We start from the raw sequence: 20,051 nt of genomic DNA, 5'->3' as shown, positions 1-20,051 counted from the left end.
GTTTGACATGACTGACACGGTTTAACTTTGGATTGAAGTGGGAGAATGTTATAGAATCCTTTTTAGATACTTCTTTATATATTAAGAATATCTTACACATATAGAAGCGGAATATCCTTACAAATGCACTGCCTCCCCGCCAAAAAAACCTTCACAGAATCCTGTGAGAACTCTTAGGTTTGTTTGGTTTTCTTTTAGAGCTCTCTGGTTGCCAAACACCAGGTAATTAATGGATTTTCTTTTAATTGTTATTACTGTAGATACCTGTCCTGATGCCTGTTTTGTTTTTAGCAATGACCTTATCCCTTTGTCTCATAAAATTTCTGTGCTCCTGATAGTCTTTGCCCAGCAAGATTCTCCTTGCTATGAATGAATGCTCTTCTCTTGTTTGGGTCTCCCGCTCTGAAGTACTTGTCAGCACTTTCTAACCCTATCCTTCCTTGTGTAGAAAGTCACTATAATGTGGCGGCCAGTATACTCTTACTGGGAAGCATGATCTTCCTGGGAGTCAACAGGGAAAGAAGCAGCACTGCTGTCATCTTAGCAGAGACTTGTCACCTCTGCTTCAAAGTCAGCTTGGGGACCAAAGCCAGCTTCTTCCATACATCTCCATTTGTTCAGTTTGGATTTGTGATGACTTGTACATCTATCTAGCTGACAGTTCAAGGTTATTCAGGCACACAGACAGCATCTGCATAAGTGCTGTCCTTCTCTGAAGCCCATGAAGAAGAAAATTGGGAAGACTTTAAAGTAACGATAACTTAATTTTTTAAGTACCACAAATAAATTTTTGAAATGCTTCTTTTATTGGAATAGGTTAGATTTCATCCAGGGAAGCCCCCAGTGATAAGTGTGGCATACCTCTTGCCCTCTCATTGGGTAACTTAAGTAGTAGTGCCATTCATGTTCTTAGAAATTAATTCATAAATTTCAATTTAGGCAAGAGTAGTGGAAAAAATATTTCTCGTATTTTTAAAAAATAAGAATAAGAAAGACATACAATAATGTAATATATTGAAAAACATCAATGTGCATAATTTCTAAATCCTCCAGTGACACTAAAGATATGTTTATTAATAGTTCTTAGATGGGTTTTTATTTATTCACAAATTGAATAGCAAGCAGGTAGCTAACAAAGTTTTAACAGAATTGACTGGGTCTGTGGAATGCTCTAAAATTTGGGCATTTTGATGCACAAGAGTGAAAGATCTGTTTATCGATAGTGCTCTTTCTGTAATTCCCCAGAATACTTGCTTTACTTTCATCTTCCTTTTCTTGTACAGTCTCTTTGTTCCCCCCAACACTAACCACTGCCCAGGACCCCACTATCAACATTTGAGTCCTTTCCTTTCTTTGCTTACCAGTCTCTTATGCCAGAGGACATTCATTGTACCATCCCATAAACATTGGAACATGCCTCCAAAGGGTGCCATAGTAATTCTCTTCTTTCCATTGGAAATGTTAGTGGAAGAACATTACACATACAGCAGGTGAGATGTTTAGATTATATAGATCCAGAGAAGTCGGAAGCATTAGAATGATATATGGTAGTTTTCCCTTGTGGTGGTGTTTATTTTATACTGAGTTTCAGATATATTCTCCAAATAAAGAAAAATATTATTTTTCTAACCATAGGTAAACTTAATAACTTTAGGTAATTGAAACAGAAGGACATTCATTCTTTTGTGACTGCTTCTTTCTTTAAACCTGAACCCGTACAAATTTTCATTAAAGTTGATTTCCTTCTTTAGGAGGTAACCTTTTTAAAAAATTTGTTTCACATTTTAAAAGTTTTACTAGCCAATGATGAGGAATGAGATTTGTCTTCTTAATTTTAAGTAGTTTAGGTATCACAGCATTTAATCAAATGTTGCAGGTTTGTTTATTTTCCGATATTACAATATTGTGCTAGCCATTGAAATACTGAGCTAGTAGTTAAAATCACCCTCTCTAAAATAGTAACTGTTTCACACACCAGCTTAAATGGCCTTTCTCTCAAGATGGTCATGCTCAATTTAAGGAAATGATCTACCTTTTTTAATACAGTATTATGAAATGAGTACTTCATAACTCAAACATTTTGTCAGTTACAGTCATCTTATTTAATTGAGAATTATTGAGCATTTCTATAACACTTTTATTTTACTAAACATTTCATCTCTCTTGTGATCATTTCTCTAAAGAATTTAAGAAAGCAAGTGTGTCTATGCCAGAATGTTCCTCAGTCCTTTTGAAACTGCCTGAAAGATCACCACAAAGAAAGAATGGAACTTACTCTAGTTTCAAATGACTGCCCCCCTACATGTAATGCAATGATTGATTTCTGTACAAAATAACATACAAGGTTTTCATAGCACTTTTTATCTTTAAGGGGAATTTTTATCAAATTATATGTAGAGTAGCCACTGAAATATCCTGGAATAAAGAGTAATTATTTAGTAGTATCTTAAAACTAGTTATTAAAGCCTTTAGTTTTCAAATAAACAAACCATGATATTGGAGGTATCTAAAATCATACGGTCTTCCCAAATGTATTCTGCCCTATTCCTAAGTAAAGTCAAATGGAAAATCGTGCTTAGGTTCTTCTCAACCAAACAGGAAGTAAAACAGACAAACAAGTTTCATTTTGGCCTCTGGTTGATTTTGCAGTTAATAATTAAATTAATATTATGAGATTTTCCAAAACACAGAGTTTCTGGATATTTCACTTCCAATGACTTCACACAAGTGGAGTTGACTCTTAACCTCAAATAAAATAGGGATGGGAGGTGGGATAATAGAGATTTCCAGATCTGCAAGAGGGAATAAGCAAGAAAAGATTTTTCTCCCCAAAGGCAGATCCATCACCTGTTACCCCCATCTTTTTCTGAAATTTCCCCATGATTTCAGGGACATATATAGAAAGAGTTTATTTTTTGATCCCTAAATTCTGAGTTCTTTTTGTCTTTGTTTTTTTCCTGGGCCTGAAGTCTGATTATGAAAAGAATTGTATTCTATTAGAAGCGGTAGACTGGGAGGATAATCTTTAGTGTTTGCTTTATTGGTATTTCATTTGGACTTTGTTGGTAAGATTTTGTGCTTTGGGGGGTTGTTTTGGGGGTTTTTATTTTTAAGGCTAATATTCAAGTTTGTAGAGTAAAACACTGTTCAACAAAAATGAAGTGTAATAATGAGTAAGACACACTGAAGATTTTCTAAAGTTATTTTTTAATGTGGTCTGTAAGTTTTAGCTTAGAGTTTATCGTTTTCTGATACTTTCTCACTTACTAGATGAATTCCAGCCATGTTTTATAAAGATTTCTGTTAGGCAAATCCTGTTTTCACATTGGCTTCCTTGTTTAATGAGATTTAGATTCTGCTAGATATAATGACTACTTATCAGAATGTTGAAAATTGCTTTAAAGAAATGTATTAAAATACTCGAAAAAATAGCAACCTTAAATCCATAATGTACTCAAACCATAAGCAAAGGTAATGAGAATGTTTATATATTTCCAGTCTCTGTTAATATAATACTCTCCAAGGTCTTGTCTTAGTAATTTTTTTTTTGTTTTTGTTTTGTTTTGGTTTGGGGTTTTTTTTTGGTGCCTAACTCCCTAGGCCTTTCAACTAAATAGGAGGTAATAATTCTTTTACCATTCCTTGATCTTTGACTCATAATACCTTGGTTACTTGCTTGTTAAAAGGAATCCTTAGATGGAAAGAGATAGTATCACTATCTGCAGCCCAATCAGTAATTGTATTTGGAATGGGAAAACAAATCGTCAATTATTGAAGATTGTTTAGAGGCTTGTTACTTGTTAAGACCCTCAACTTTGGATTCCAGCTCTGCCATTTTCTAGCTGTGAGATCTTGGGCAGGTTACTTAACCATCTAAACCCTAGCTTGCTCCTTTTTAAAATAAAAGGAAGCAATAGCACCTGCCCCAGAGTTATGAGGATCAGAGGTAAACGTGTATGATGTATTTCGGTGAGGCACCCAGTATATAAAAGGGTTTGTGACATTTAAATAATGTCACTAATAATGTCAGCATACAATCTGAGGGGTCAGGTCAGCCAGTCATTAGCAGTCCGTTGTTTGCTGGGACATGCCACTTGTCTCTAGTAAACAGACTGTGATAGAAATCAGAAAATACATAGGCTATTCCTAGATTAAATAGAGCATTCATATAGAAGATTGCTTTCATCCTCATCAGAAGCTGCTGTTACTGAAAAATGATGTTAAGGTTAAAAATTCTGATAGTTGTCGCTTATTTACTAACGCCCAGAAATTAACTATAGTGTATAGAATAAGAGGAACAGACCTCTAATTACAAGTAGAAGCTGTGGACAAAATGATAGGTGAAAGATAATGGCATGAAGCCCCCAAATTCAGTAAGCTGAAGGGGTGTCGTACCTCTAACGGACTTTGTGGTTTAAAGGACTTCTTATGCTGAGAATAATAGTCAGTGACACGTGCCTATATGTAATTCTTTGGTAGTTTAAAAGGTGAAATGGACTAGAAAATGGAGGGTCTGGATATTCTTTCCTTCTGTCAAATATGTAATGTAGACAAATCATTTGACTTTTTAATTTTATCATTCCTCCTTCCTTTCTAATAGTAGCATTTTAATAATGAAAATGAGTTGCTAATTCAGAGGGAATGTATTCTACAAATCAACCTTACTATTTTACAATCAGTTTCTGAGATATTTTGTTCGTGGGAACTGTTTTTAGCTTGATTAGTACCATAGCATGTAAAACCCAACGAGGAAATTCTCTTCAGACTTGGCATTTAATTGGTATAACTGAACCATAGTCTACACACTCTATGAGTTGTCTTCTTTCATGAGTTTCAGCCATTTTTGCTTTTTAAATTAGTGATGATCTTGCTAGATTTGTAATATACAGCTAGTCACCTTTCAGTGAGGTTTCAATGAGCCTTTTCTGTGTCTCTAGATTTAACTTGTTTTAAAATTAGCTCTTGTCCTCCCTCTACAGGAGAATTTGCAGCCTTCAAGTAGCCACATCCTGGCAGCATCTACTCTTACTTCTTAAGTCTTGTGTTCGTACAATTTGTTAACATCAAAACACAGTTCTGTTCCTCAGATCTTTTTTTTAAAGATACAAAATTTTCAATGCATAAGCTGGTGTGGAACAGAATGGAATTTCCCATCCAAGAAAAGAGGGAAGAATGTTTTAGGAACCAGAATTCTCTGCTGCCAGTGTTTCTTCTTCAGCACAAACACCACAAGTCTGCCCACTCCCAGGAAGAAAGAGGCGAGACCCTGAGTTCTGACCTTTTGATGGTCAGGCATGATGGAAAGAAACTGCTGCTACAGCTTGGGAGATTTGTTGTGGACGGTCTGCCGGTCAACTTGGCCTTCTAACCACCAGACCAATATGTGGCTGATCATCTGAGGGGCAGTTGCAATCACCAAGCACCGTGCTCTTTCCTGTTCTGGGATTTTGTTGTGGAGCTCTTTCCCCTGGCCACCACCGGTGAATTTCTGAGGGATGGAACAAAAATGCAGCATGCCCTGTCTGCATGGTGCGTGCTCAGTCCTTGACAACTTTTTATCAGAATGAAGCTATTTGGTTTAAATGGCTGGTGAGAGGGGAGAAGGAGCCCTGTTGGGTGCAGAGGAAAAGGGAATGCTGCATCTTTTTCCTGACCTCCTGGGTTTCTGGCCTTTTGTTTCCTTGCTCACTGAGGGTGTCTGCCTAACCAAGCAGGCGGGAACGTGCTGGCACACATGGTCTTCTTTTCTCATTGGGTCCAGCAATGGGGAGAAGTGTTGGGGGATTTTTTTTTTTTCCTCCACAGTATAGCAGGTTCTCAGGAAAATTTTCCTCCTAAGCTCTTCCAGTCACCAAGTACTTATTGTGGCTACTTGTCCAGGGCACAGAAATGCCATGGCGGTATCTAATTAAAAGCCTACAAAACTGCTTGATAACAGTTTTGAATGTGAGACATTTATATAATTAAATGTAAGGTACAAGTTTTAATTTCTGAGTTTCTTCTATTATATTTTTATTAAAAAGAAAGTAATTTTCAGATTTAATTGAATTGGAATAAAATACTTCCCACCAGAATTATATATCCTGGAAAATTGTATTTTTGTTATATAAACAGCTTTCAAAGAAAAATCATCTTTTTCTCTACCTAAATATGGGGAGCCTTAGCATAATGACAAATATTTATAATTTTTAAATTAATGGTACTTGCTGGATCCACACTAACATCTTGGCTAATATTTCATTGTTTTTTCCAACTTACTCCTACACTACATCCTACATCCTCTTTCTAGTCTTTTATCTAGAATATGCAACCTAAAATAAAAATGATGGTGTCTCCATTCATTTTCCTTCTTCCTTTTTTCCCAAGCCTGGTCTTCAAAAGGTTGAGTAATTTGGCAGCTGAGTTCCCCAGGCAGAGAACAGCAATTTTAGGTGTATTCGGACTGAGGGAGGATGTGTGAAGCCTAACATCGGTTGTTTTTATAGAAAGAGCTGCTGTGGTATTAAAAACCTCATTATTTATCTTTGTATAAGTGGAAACTGTCACCTAGTCATAGCTTCCTTTGGCCTTTACTGAAGGGTGGTAAAAGTCACAGGAGTGGCAAAGTGACTCTGGACACATGAATGGCAAATACCTCCCTGTCTCTTACTAGGATTTAGGAATGTAAATCAAGTCAAATGCACTCAGTAGCCGAGCATCTGAAAGAAATTAGACAGGACCTATGAAATACACCAGGGAATTAGAAAATGTCTTTTACAAATTTCAAACTAACTTATCCTGCTATCTTATCTTTTGGCCGACTAAAGCTCCCTACCGTTAGATGATTTTTGCTAAAATACGTGTATTCAGAGGAAGGCCTACTAAAAATTCCACAGACTTGTAAAAGGTTGTCCCAGTAAAATGGAAAACACACCGAAGTTCTTAGTGAATTTGAAAAGCAGTGCTTACGTCTTAATGAGCAGAGCCGCATCTTACCAAATTCAGAAATTGCAAAGGTGGAAAGTGTTCCGGCTGATTTGCAGAGAATCCTGGGCTCATAATGCTGCCTCGCTTGTAAGAGCCTCGTTTCCTTTTCTTTTACAATGTGTCCCATAGATGCTTTTGAACGTGCTTGTGTCCCCTTCACCAAGGTTGCAGACAGCCAGGCTCGATAGCGTGTGCTGGATGGTCGGGAGCAGGTCCACCTTGGCCGCGCAAGCCAGCACAGGAGCTGGCTGTGGAGGAAACTTAGGTTGGAGTTCTCAAAACAAAATTCAAGGTGATACGCTTTTTCCTTCCCTTTCTTTTTCGAATAGGTTGCCATCTCATTTGAAAAGGGGGAACAGACTTGATCTCAGATGAAGCTGTGCCCAGAAGCCAGACTCAAGGTACCCTTGAGAGATTTTTAAAGAGCCCTTAAAAAATAATCGAGATTTGAAATTTTTCCCTTTTCTTCCTTTTTCTATCAGTTTTTCCTCTTGTTTACACGTGACATGAAAAGGGGGTTTCCTCTGAGTCTCACTTTATGTTTGGATGCTGAACTACAGATAGACTTGTTGAGCTCCTAAGAAATACAAGGAAGGACTCCTTGTTTGTGCAAAGCACTTTATGAGTATAGATAGTAGGTGGCTGCTTCCCTGATTATCTTGTAAGGCTGTAATTATCTGTCTTTTCCGTAAAGTGGCTGCAGTGCCTTCTGTAGTGTATTTTATTTTAGGTGAGGAGAGGTGACGCCTTCTGAAAATTTTGAGAGCAACCATTAAAGATTGTTTTAAAAGATATAGTATTTCTGATGGACTTTTCATCATTAAACTAGAGTCTAGGGTCTCTTCTTTTGCCACCAAAATAATATTGACTAAAAAGTAGTTTAGTTTATAAAAGGGATTTGTGAATAGAAAATCTAATGTGATTCTTTGCAATTATGTGCACCTTAGACGAAAATTCTGTCCAGCTGTCAAATTCTGGTTCCTGAACATCCAGCCCCTCAGTGTATGTGAGACCTAGGAGGACATCCTGGGGCATCCTAGCAGATAAAATCCCACATAAAGTCTATGCGTGATAGTCATGTTGGTGTTGGAGGAGAAAGAGCATTATAGTTTTAAAGAAATAATGCGAGACAACACTGTCAACCTGAAACTAAATATTCCCTAGATTCTCATTGGGTGCGGTCACAGCTCCTCTCACAGGATGTTATCTTTCCCCAGGCAGCAGAGGCACTGCTACACGCCCCTCCCGCACACCCACCCTCCAGCCTCCTGCAGACCTCATCCAGCTTTAGTTTGAAACATTGCAGAGGTCAGATGACCTCTTTTAAAAACTACCTCCTCAGCATGAGGTAATGAATAGTTATTTATTTTAAAATATGAAAAGTCAGGAGCTCTAGAACATGAAGATGATTTAGGATTTTAACTGTTATGTGTACTTGTATGTGAGCGCTCTCCTTTTGTCCTAAAGGGCATTCGACATTTAAGCAGTAATACTGACAAATGTAGCTCAGAGTTATTCTGAATGTTGTTGCAAGTGATGCCAGAATTTGTTTAGGGGTACATTTCAAAATCTCAACCTTAAGTCAGTCGCATGAAATTAAATAATGACGGTATCACTCCACTAGCAATGATAAAATTGTAGTTTTAGTGGGCTTGGCAAGACAGTACATCTTCATGCTGAGTTAGCCACAGTTTGTCACATTCAGATATCCCTATAGAGAGACTGCCCAGCTAAGAGGGTAGGGAATGATTCCCCATTTTGCAAGATTCTCTTCTTTGTTCGAGTTGTCATTGTTAGTGTTAGAATAGCAGCACCTTGAGACTAGCAGATTCCAACCATTAGGGTATTAAAGACAAAAAAACACATAGCCAGACATGGAAGGTTTACTGTGAGTATGAACAGGAAATAGCTTACAGATCATACATTGAAATGGTGTAGGTGAGGCTCTAGAAAAATACCTTGATAATTTGCCAAATGATCTTACTGTGCCTTCATGATGCAATAATAAAGCTAAAATTTTAGCAGAAATCAGTGATTTGTGAAGAGAGCAGCCGCTCTGGTCTGACTCAGCTGTGTTAATATTTTTTAGAGTGCAATTTAGACTGCAAAGATAAATGCACTAAAGAGTTTATAGCCAAAATCACATTTAAAAAAAAAAAGAAAAAACAGGTAAATTTTCAGTGAACAAAATTATTTTTTTAAAGCACATAATCCCTAGTATAGTGAGATGTATTTATCACGTAGAGCAAATAGGTTGAAATTATAGTTCAGTGACATTTCTAGAGAAACTTTTTCTACTCCCATAGGTTCTTCAAAGCATGGAACTTTTATATAATAGAAATGTTTGACAGACATTTTAAGAAATTGCTGTAGTTTAGGTTTGAAGTACTGTATGCTGGGCAGCAATCGTGTGCATTAACTTAGGAAGGGGAAGGAAATTAAAATACAGGACAGAATTTGATTTTATCAGTTTCGAGAGTACGGCTGCCAACCTAGAGACTGATTTTTCAGAATTTGAAATGTAAACTTGCCTCCCAGGACTGGTTGGCAAATTCAGCGGGACTGTGCTGCTAATGCTGTTTGGGGTGCTGCGGAGGAAGATGGGGTCTGGGGGGGGCACTCCTTTATGAGGAGGCATTATTGGACCAGTTAATGGCCTGGCCAGTGAGTGTGAACTGGACACACTCCCTGGTATGCTTCTTGTATCTTGTTTCATTCCTCAGCACCTGCAAGAGGCAGTGTAGTCTTCAGCGAGGTCTCTAGAGGTTTGCAAAGGTGTGTCACCCATGCCTGTGGGTGTTGAGCGCCCAGGAGTACAGTAGTGTCTCTGCCTGGTTGGCACACACTGGCCAGCGGAGAACGCGGTGCCAGTACATTCATGTTCCGTGTTGCTAGCGCTGGTAACATGGAAAACACCGGTAAGATTCTCGTTGCATCAGTACTCTAGACAGGAAGCTTTGTTTTGTTCTTTTCAGGTATCTTCTTTTTACTTCTCTTTGGGCAAAGATGTTTAAATTGAATTTCAGTCCTAAATTGTGTCATTGTAGAAAGGGTAATTAACGGTTTCTTTCGGGTATTTTTAAGGTAGAAGAGGACAGAAACTTAAGTCCTAAAATCTTAAGGTAACAGTGCTTTATTTAAAAATGCATAGGGACAGTTAGTCCCCAGCTCAAAACAAATGTTAAAGGAGATGTTTTATTTCAGCATCACAACTTCAACTGTTAATTCAGTTTCAATTACTACATCAGGTTTCATTGAAATGTTTAATTTTATTTAGCTGTTTTGACTAATTACTGTGATATAAGCAGTTGTGCATGAGGACACAGCCAATGTACCTATATTTTTTATGGTGCATTTTTTTAAAGAACTCTATCGACTGAAGCACTCTTTGAAAATAAAGAACTGAACTATGTTTATTCATGTTAGCATAAAGAAAAAGATTTGTGAGAACCGTCTGTGTCTCCTGGCAGGCCGAGCGTGTTGTCTCGGGTGGTTGAACGGGTGGTGGGTTCTCATCAGTGTATCTGTGTGGGGAATCGGGCATGAGGCCACGTAGGAGAGGTGGCCACGGACGGTTCCGTGTACAGGGGTAGAGATGGGGATTATGAGTAACTTGCTTAGTACCGGTTTTCTTTTGAAAATTATTGTGTTGCATTTGTGTGTAGGCTTTTTTAACCCATGTGTGTTTTGGTGGAGTATGAGTTACATAGGACACTTCAGACTAGTATAAGCTACAAAGCTCACAAACTAGGCACAAATATAGAGAAAATGGACCAAATAGGATGGGGGAGGGCGTGGGAGTAAGTCTGAGGGTAGGGAAAAATGGACCGGAGGGTGGGAAATAAACCATTAATTATCTGAAATAAAATGTAAGAGTGCAATAAGTGTGCTTTTTATCCTAAGCTGTGAACGGTTTTTGGAAAAAAATCATTCCTTATACATTTGTATGTTCCTGATTAAAATGTAGCTGATGAAAACCAGCTATATAAACATAATGCCCTTTATTCACGTTGATTCCCAACATAAGTGGCTAACCTTTATGTCTTATTTAGCTTCATGTGATACTCGTTTACACACAGGGGGGTGTGTGCTGTATGTACCCTTTCCCTCCGTCATTTGGAAATGTAGTCATCAGGCCCTCTGTTTCCCTTGGCCATGCTACACGTTCTAGTCTCTGTTGGGCCTTCACATCACCTGGTTTGAAGGACCATCACAGTGATACGTTTCTGTGATGACCTCATTTGTTGGTTGTACACTCTGACCGTTTCCTCACTCGGCGGCTGCTGCTTCTCCTGTAAGGAGTGTACAGCTGATCAGCGGGGTTGAAGTCGATAGTTCACTGGTATGTTCCTTTGAATTGTAGCCATTACTTGTGACTGCTGTTTGGTTTGGACCAAGAAAAAGGAAATCACCCCCCTTTCATTTACTTCTTGGTTTGAGGACAGTTCTTCTATAAGGGAGAGGAAAGGGAGAGCCGTCATGTTTTAACTGAGGTGAATTAATGGCTCCTGGTTCAGCACTCCAAACCTTATGGCAATTCATACACATTCCTCTCCTCTCTGGCTGCCAAAGGCTCGGGTTTAATTCACTTCAGTTCCACTCAAGCATTGAAAAGGTTCTCATGGAGTCTGGGGTGTGCCCAGTGAAAAGATGGGGACTTTTTAATTGTCCACAGACCTCTCTATACCTGCTTTGCAAAAATTACTATGGAGTAACTATTTTTAAAGCTTATTTTTCAATTCATAAAAAAAGACATTTATTTTCAGTCAAATGGATAGTGTCTCCCCTCTTGACCCTTAATCCTCAGTGTTTGCTTGAATCTTTTTTTTTTTTTCCCCAATTCTTCCCCACACCTACTTCTTGATACTTTGGTTCTCTTTCCTGCTCAGGTCCCTTCATTTGTACTTTGGAATTTTTCTCATGTAAATTTGTACAATGGAAAATATTGTTCAGTTTGGATAGAAAGCATGAAGAATTAAAAAGATAGCTGAAATTCAGATTGAAGAAATTTATTTCTGTGTAAAGTTATTTAAAAACTCTGTATTATATAAAAGGCACAAAAGTTCTATGTACTTGATGTGAATATGCGAATACTGCTATAATAAAGATTGAATGCATGGAGAAGTCTTTATCAAGAGTATTTTTGTAGCACTACCACTGTGATGGATGTAGTCAGGGTTTTGACAGTTCTTCCAGGCAATGGAGGGCCTGAGAACTGTACGTTCATACATAATGTCCATTGTTGCTTAGTGGGTAGCAGTTACTCATAGAAGTACCTTTGAAGTCATTTGTCAAGGTGAGTGCCTGCTGTATCCTACTGGCTACACTGTTGTAGTGGTGACAGTCTTGTATCCAGTGTTTTTTTTTGTATCCTCAGGTTTTTTGGGTTTTTTTGTGCGCGCAGCTGGAGAGAGCTGGAGAGAGCGCGCGCCGCGACCCTCACGTAGTTATGACACTGGGACCTGACTGCTCCCTTCCAGGGGCTCAGTTGAAGTCCATGCTGTCCTTGAGTCATTTCAGGAGTCTGTCTGGAGAAGTTCCCCTCACAATTGTATCTTTCGAAGTTTTTTGACACAACTTGCAATAATACATTTTCTGTAGGAACACAGAATGTGTGCTAACATGAAGATTTGAAACTATGCATACCTGTCTGGTTTTTACTTCATTTTTTTTAAATGCTGGCTACGCCAAAGAATTGATCTTGTGCATTTAATGTCAATACCTGAAGATTGAAAGATCCCTAGAGTATCTTCAAACTATGTGTAATTACTGGGCCAAGTTTCCAGAAGAAAGGTAAACAATTTTAAAACTTCACCTGGAACCTATGTTTGAGAACACTAGGAAGGCACAGAAGAGTCTTCCAGATGGCACATATTTGAGGAATCTGGTTTCTGGTCCTCATGCCCTGCCAACTAACCATGAATTGCTGACCAGACACGTATTTTCTCTGAACTGCACTTTCCTCACCTGGAATAGAAGTGTAATTCTATAATATAAACATTTTAGAAACTCATTTTCTAAATAACCTTCATTCATGATTACAACAGAGTGATTGTGGCCTTATTTTTAAAGAACGTATTATTTTATAAGGTTTTTTCCTTAAAATTTAGCCCAGAATTGTGAATGCTTTAATTATTGTGATAAAATTCTATTATAAAGAACCTTACCACACAAGGTTTTTCAAAATTGTACCAGAAGCTGTGATAATTGGACCTACTGTCTGGGTTACATAGTTCTCCTAGATATAGAAAATGTTAGGGCAGAGAATTCTTACAGATAGTCTGGTCTAACTCCCCTAGCAGTTACTGGATCTGAAGCCCCAAGGGTGACTTGTCTAGGCTCATGGAGCCAGGACTCATAGTCAGGACTTTTGTTTCCAAGATCAACGTTGTATTCTATATGATTTTGTAGTGGTCATGATGCCAACAGTAAAGTTCGCATAGAAATGGGTCTTGAATTTGTGAAAGCCTGTAGCTAGACACGGATGCTGTACGAGGCCTACCCCACATGGCCCTGTCATCCTCCCTGATCAGGCAAGCCACTGCTCCCGGGGGTGCCCAAAGGCAAAGCTCCCGCTTCCTCCACTGCAGTTATTCCGAGGACACTCCTTAGTCAGCCAGAGGATTCTCACTGCATTTAACATAAATCTAAGCCTGCCACCGTGACCTATTACCTCACCTCCTCCCAAACTCCTCACCTGCCAGAACCCCACTGGACTTTCAATTCCTTAAACACGGAGACTTTGGTCCCACCCTAGACTTTGGTTCTTGCTGTCCCTTGTCCCTAGAGCCCTCTTTCCTCAGACACTCACACAGTTGGTTCTTCCTACTTGTTCAGGTTTCAGCTCAAATGCCTTCCCTGTCCACCCAAAACACCACCCATCTCTAGCACATCATCCAATGCTGTTTCCTTCAGAGCACTTAGTAAACCTTGCTTATTGTCTTCCCTGCTTAAAATCTAAGTTCTCTGTGAACAGAATCTTACCTGTCTTGTTTAGCATTATATTAATGCCTAGATGGCAAAAACCTGTATTACAAACGTGAATCGTTATGCTTCTAGGCAAGTCATTATGCACTCTCTACTGCAGATTTTATCTGTGGAGAGAGGAACATTCTGTCCTACCGACTCAGAACCGGGACACTACAGTTGGAAAGCACTTAGAAACAAATTTTAGTAAAAAGGAGAATATCCTACTTCACCCTTGTCTCCCATTCCTCCTGCCCTAAGAATTCCTAGTTACTAGTGTCTCCTGAGTTCCACAAATGGCCACTCAACACAGTGCCCAGCCCACAAGAGATAGGTAAACACAACAAACGGACTGCCCTGAACTCTAACCTCTGTGTACTTGGGGCAAGAATACACCAGCAGTAGAGAAATGGCAAGTTTTCTCATTGTCAATACCATGTTTCCCCGAAAATAAGACCTGGCCAGACCATCAGCTCTAATACGTCTTTTGGAGCAAAAATTAATACAAGACCCGGACTTATTTTACTATAATGTAAGACTGGGTATAATATAATATAATATAATATAATAATACTGGTTCTTATATTAATTTTTGCTCCAAAAGACACATTAGAGCTGATTGCCCGGCTAGGTCTTATTTTTGGGGATGGTATATGTATGACGTAGGCGTTAGCTAAGGAGACCGGCAGTATGACACTAGTTACGTGTGGGGCTGACCTAATGTCACCACTCAGTGTAACCCTAAGCAAGTTACTTCATCCCCTTGAGCTTCGATGTCCTCACTGATAAGTGGAGGTAACGGCTATCTGCACCACGGGATACCCAAGAGGATCCCCAGAAAGGGCGAGCAGCTGGGAACACAGGAAATAACCAGAACGGGTAGTTGTCATTAGCACAAACAGCCAAAACTCAGTTCCTCATTCTCAACCAAAATTTTAATTTACAACTTCAATATACAATATGAAGTCCGTACTTTCTCCACATCCTCACCTGGCTCCTGCAGGAAAACAAAAGTGGAAAGCTTTAAGTACTCTTATATTCAATAATTCATAATTCTGTTCACTCAGTTCCTCAAGCATCACGGAGCACCAGTCAGGTGAGTACCCTTGTAGAAGAGGGAAGTGAAATCACCTTGCTCTCTCATAGGGTTCAGTCTAGTTATTAAAACAAAAGGATACTGATGGTGTGGGGCAATATTGGGAAATCTGTAAGACAGGAAGAGGTTAGTGCCAGCAGACATGTAAATGGGGGAGCATGAGGCCTGCTAAAGGCTGTCCATAACAAAGCCAGAGACTTTGGTGACATTTTTTCCCCCATCCCTTTCCTCCCTACATACCCAAAACCTGCTGTAATTTCCATGTCAATAAGCGACTTCTAATTAAAATTACAAAGGCAATACTAAGAATATGACTTAATGGGGATATTCAACTATCACTTAATGCTTCCTATCTTTTAAAACAATTTCCAAGGCATTCTGAATGATGGCAATTATAACTGTGATGCTTAATTTAAAAACATGAAATGAGAATGTCTTAACCCGAGGGGTTTGTAGGGAAAGGAACTCCTCCTAGTACCTTCCTTTTGAAAAAAGAAAAACTGACTTCCAGATCTGAACCAAGTCAAAATAGGTTTACTGACAAAAAGTAAACATAACTTTAAAAAAATGGAATGTGGGGAATACTCACTTGAAAAGAGCTGCGTGGGCACTTTCAGTCTTCATCATCAGGCGGGATGCCTAATTCTTCATCCGTCCACTGGGAAGGATCTGGATATGGAAAGTGACCCTGGTGACATCATGAAGAAAAAAAAGTCAATCTATACTCCACACAATCAGTTAAAAAGAAATTTTGAACAGTAAAAAATGTCATAAGGCTGTCATATACACAGCCCCAACATACCACAGGAACAAATTCTATTTCAACTATTTGATGGTCCGACTGTTCTTCAGTCTGTTCAACGTAAGCTGTGGCCCGAATTGAAAAGCCTGCCCATTCTGAAGCCTCCAGCCTGAGCCAGGATTTGACAATGTGTTTGCAATGGAGGGCAGGGGGGATGGAGGCAAGAGATTTCAAAGGTACCCCACATCTCAAGGATGTCTTGAAGCCCTGACAAAACATGACTGTCTCAAACGGTCCTGTCATTCCTGCTGGGAGATCAAGAGCCTCAGGTGGCTTCATTCATCTTCGACCCTGACCTAGGACTACACCATCATCTCAGCAGATAGTTGTCTCCGTGCTGCCAGCTCAGAGACACGAGGCAGCTCTTTACTGGGCAACAAGGGCACAGAGAAGTTCTTAGAGAAATGGGGCATTAATCAATCTGATGCTTCTAAAGCTTGTACGCTATTTAAATTTAACATTTTTTTCCTACCCTAAAACGAAACGAAATTTACTAAAATTCAAAGTATTCTGCATCCACAGGCACAAATTTTAGTGGCTTAATCCATCATCTCCTAGAAAACAGTGTCTGTGCAAATGCGATAAAAGCTCAGTTGAGGCTAATGACGTGTTAGAAAGTCACCAGTAACTAACTTCCCTCCTCAAAACAAATTAGCCCACATCTATGCACCTCAACCTGGCTGACTTGGGCCTCTGGACAGACTAGATGACATTCATCATTTAAAGGATTTACGTGTGAAACTTAACCCACCGATGAACACCTAGTTGAGGTAAAAGATTTAGTTTCTAGTCTCCCTCCAAATACGGCAAACTAAGAGAAACCGTAAGACACGGACCACCTCTATGTGCATCCTTGAGTACAAAAGGTGAGACATAGTAAGTTTCCTTTAATAACAGGATTTCTGCATACGCACTGGACATACAGTCGTTCCCCCCTTATCCATGGGAGATACGTGTCAAGACCCCCGGTGGATGGCTAAAACTGGCTAGTACTGACTCCTACAAATACCGTTTCTTCCCATACATATATACCCTTTCACTTAAAGGAAGCCCTTTACAGCTTCTCTCTGGCAGATATCAATTGCCAGCATCACCACTCTTGCACATTGGGGCCATTATTAAGTAAAATAAGGGTGACGTGAACACAAGCACTGCGGCACCAGGACAGCTGATCGGATAACCAAGACGATGACTAAGTGACTTCACCGGCAGGAAGCGTATTCAGTGTGGAGAGACACTGGACACAGGGAGGCTTCACATCCCGGGTGAGATGGAGCATGGCGGTGCGAGGTTTCATCACACTACTCAGAATGGTGCACAATTTAAAACACAAACTATTTGTGGAATTTTTCATTTAATATGTTTGGACCAACACTGACCCAAATAACTGGAACCAAGGAAAGTAAAACCGCGGATAAGGGAGGGGACCACTGTATCCAGATAGAAACACAGTCCTCCAACAGACCAAAAAACCAAGCGAGGCAATTACTACTTCTCCCCTCCCAACCCCCAGAAAGGAGAGGAATGTTCTACACGCACCAGCACAGCATCTGAGTCGTGCCAGAAGCGCCAGAGGATCCAGAACCACATAGTGCCACTGAAGAACTCGGCCTGGATCACCTGGGACTTGGTGAGCTGGGGGAACTGCCGGTACCGGGGCTCGATGTGCACACCGCCACCAGCACTGTGGGACAAATGGAAAAGGTTAAGCACCTGGCTACATCTGCCAAGTATAAAGGCATCCAAAACGCTGACTTACACCCAGAAACTACACATTTCTCCTCTCCCCTGTGAAATCCAGAATAAGAGCTCCACAACCCCTCAAAATACGCCCTTTTCATAAGCTTGCTTTAAACTTGTGTAGCAGCAAAAACTGACCTGGACTGACAAGAGGCTAAGAGTTTTCCTTTAGTGAATATTCACGCATCTTGCACCAGGTATGTGAAATGTGTTGATAATGGGATACCGGCCCCAAGAGTTTTGGTGAAGGGATGGTAAACCTGTAGTAGTAGGTTACTAGCTGATCAGAAAAACAAGTAAGCAAATTAATTTTATTCTATCGAGCCATCTATTTCAAGGGCAAATTATGTCCTCTGCTCTATTACACTCTTCATTGAAAAACCACTATATGGGAAAGAGGACTCATCCTTTTAAAGAAGCTAATAACTCTGAACAGAGCAAAGAGCCTTGAGGAGTAAGTTGGAATAAGTTTTTGATTTTTGTTTTTTCATTTGGATAATGTTGACAAGTTGTGGGATACAATCCATAAAGGCTATACTCATTCAGATGGATCATTACACGTTGAATCTAATTTCAATAATATAATTTGTTCTTAATGGGGCCATTTTCAAGGCCTCTTCGGCAGCTGTACCTACGCTACTACACAGAAATGGACATAGACACTTAAAAGAGAATTACTATGTAAAACGTGTAAGAGTCAGCTTGTAAAACAATGTTCTCTTTTGTGTGGCACAGAAATGAATGCCTGCACCAAAACTGGACCAAAACGTGCTGTACATTTGCAGACTTCACTATTTCATGGTTCTCGATACATATTATTTAGTACCCTTTTTATTATCTTCTCCCACTGTAAGAGATTATTAACCGTTATAATTTACTCAGTGTCTGCATATGCACCACGTTCTAAGCATTTTATACGCATTGCTATTTAATTTTCGTAACCATCTTGAGACAGATCCGATGGTTATTAAGGTTTACAGACCTGGACACTGGAGTGCTACTTGGTGGCAAAGCCTAAACCCCTAAACACTGCCCGTAAATAAACATTAATGATTTCCTCGTTTCATGAATCAAAGACACGACTCCTAATTAATTCCTATCAGAATGATGAAACCAGTGGTACCACACTAACGTGATAAAATGCCAGCTTTATGTAAATATTTGTAACACTTTTATTTGGAAGGCTCTACATCAAGTATGAATCCTCATTAGCTATGGGCGGTGTACGGGGTGGTTTTTATTCCTTTTGCATACGTGTGCGTGTGCACACGGACGTGTGTATGTGCACGGACGTGTGTATGTGCACGGATGTGTGTGTGTGCACACGTACGTGTGTATGTGCACGGACGTGTGTATGTGCACGGATGTGTGTGTGTGCACACGGACGTGTGTATGTGCACGGACGTGTGTATGTGCACGGATGTGTGTGTGTGCACACGGACGTGTGTATGTGCACGGACGTGTGTATGTGCACGGATGTGTGTGTGTGCACACGGACGTGTGTATGTGCACGGACGTGTGTATGCGCACGGATGTGTGTGTGTGCACACGTACGTGTGTATGTGCACGGACGTGTGTATGTGCACGGATGTGTGTGTGTGCACACGGACGTGTGTATGTGCACGGACGTGTGTCTTTACAGTGACATTACTTTTAAAAGGCTCCATCGAGCATCACTGCTTTACCTCCACAGAATGTCATCCTGTTTCTGTAATGCCATCGTATGCCAATTCTGTTTAACAGTATGTATTCAGGATCCACCTATGAATACAGATCCTGCAAATATAAAAACCTTGGGGTTTTAGGCCGAGACCGCCCTCGCCTCCCCAACCCCTCTGGCTTCCAGAAAAGCTCCAGCTCGGGTCCACATCCAACCGTGACTTTCCCGAGGGCAGCCTCCTCCTGGTGCAAGGATGGCCCGCAACAATGTTTAATACCCGCCTGGCGAACAGCCTCCTCCAGCCCCCACGGACCCCCGCTTTGCCAGGCCCCCAGCGTCGCGGAGCGGGAGGAAGTCGCCGCCCCACGCGCGGTCGGACTACAAGTCCCATCATGCCTCGGGGCGACGGCCGCCGCAGGGACCCGGATCAGCCCCAGGCGACCGGCGTCAAGGTGAGGGCGTCCGGGAGAAGGACGCTTTCCGTTAGAAGCAGGCGGAGCCCCACCCCCGCAGCCGACACTCACTGACGGACTCCTCCGCCTCCAGCCTCGCGCGCGCGGAGGCCTCTGAAAAAGCGGCCTCCACCGCGAACGAACGGCGCCACCCGGGTCAGAGCCGACATGGCAGCCCACGTCCGGACCGTGGCTCCCAGGCCCCACCGCCGCCGGCACGTCACTTCCCCCCGGCGCCCCGCCCCGCCCCGCCCCGCACGTCAGCGGCGCCGCCCTGCTTCCGGAGGGAGACGTCCGAGGGGGCGGGGCGCTGCGCGGCTCAAATTAGCATCTCAGTCCCCGCCCCGCGCGCGGAGGGAGCCGGCGTGT

General features: G+C 40.9%; 2 protein-coding genes across 9 annotated transcripts in view; one reads left to right on the top strand and one right to left on the bottom strand.

Annotated features, from left to right (window-relative positions):
• BRAF (B-Raf proto-oncogene, serine/threonine kinase) overlaps positions 1-9,114 on the top strand; it is a 119,381-nt gene extending 110,267 nt beyond the window's left edge. For all 7 annotated transcript variants that reach the window (XM_081038632.1, XM_081038636.1, XM_081038635.1 and 4 more), the window contains one exon: positions 4,980-9,114. In XM_081038632.1, coding sequence (XP_080894758.1) covers positions 4,980-5,002 — 23 coding nt within the window. In that variant the 3' untranslated portion in view covers positions 5,003-9,114. The remainder of the gene's footprint in view (positions 1-4,979) is intronic.
• A 5,731-nt stretch (positions 9,115-14,845) lies between these two features.
• Positions 14,846-19,926, bottom strand: NDUFB2 (NADH:ubiquinone oxidoreductase subunit B2). Of its 2 annotated transcripts, XM_081038628.1 has the most exons (5): positions 19,755-19,883; positions 19,256-19,346; positions 17,370-17,514; positions 15,618-15,716; positions 14,846-14,929 (listed from the first exon to the last, which is right to left on the bottom strand). In XM_081038628.1, exons 2-4 carry the CDS (start codon positions 19,288-19,290, stop codon positions 15,642-15,644), a joined length of 255 nt encoding a protein of 84 aa, XP_080894754.1. In that variant the 5' UTR covers positions 19,291-19,346; positions 19,755-19,883; the 3' UTR covers positions 14,846-14,929; positions 15,618-15,641. The 2 variants fall into 2 exon arrangements, with proteins under 2 accessions (XP_080894754.1, XP_080894753.1); XM_081038627.1 differs by lacking the exon at positions 19,256-19,346 and having other exon boundaries at positions 19,755-19,926.
• Between the last annotated feature and the right edge of the window lie 125 nt (positions 19,927-20,051).

This window comes from Rhinolophus hipposideros, assembly GCF_964194185.1.
Source record: "Rhinolophus hipposideros genome assembly, chromosome: 25".
NCBI lineage: Eukaryota > Metazoa > Chordata > Mammalia > Chiroptera > Rhinolophidae > Rhinolophus > Rhinolophus hipposideros.
The sequence above is the reverse complement of the archived record's forward strand: the minus strand, read 5'-3'. Positions and strand labels throughout refer to the sequence as shown.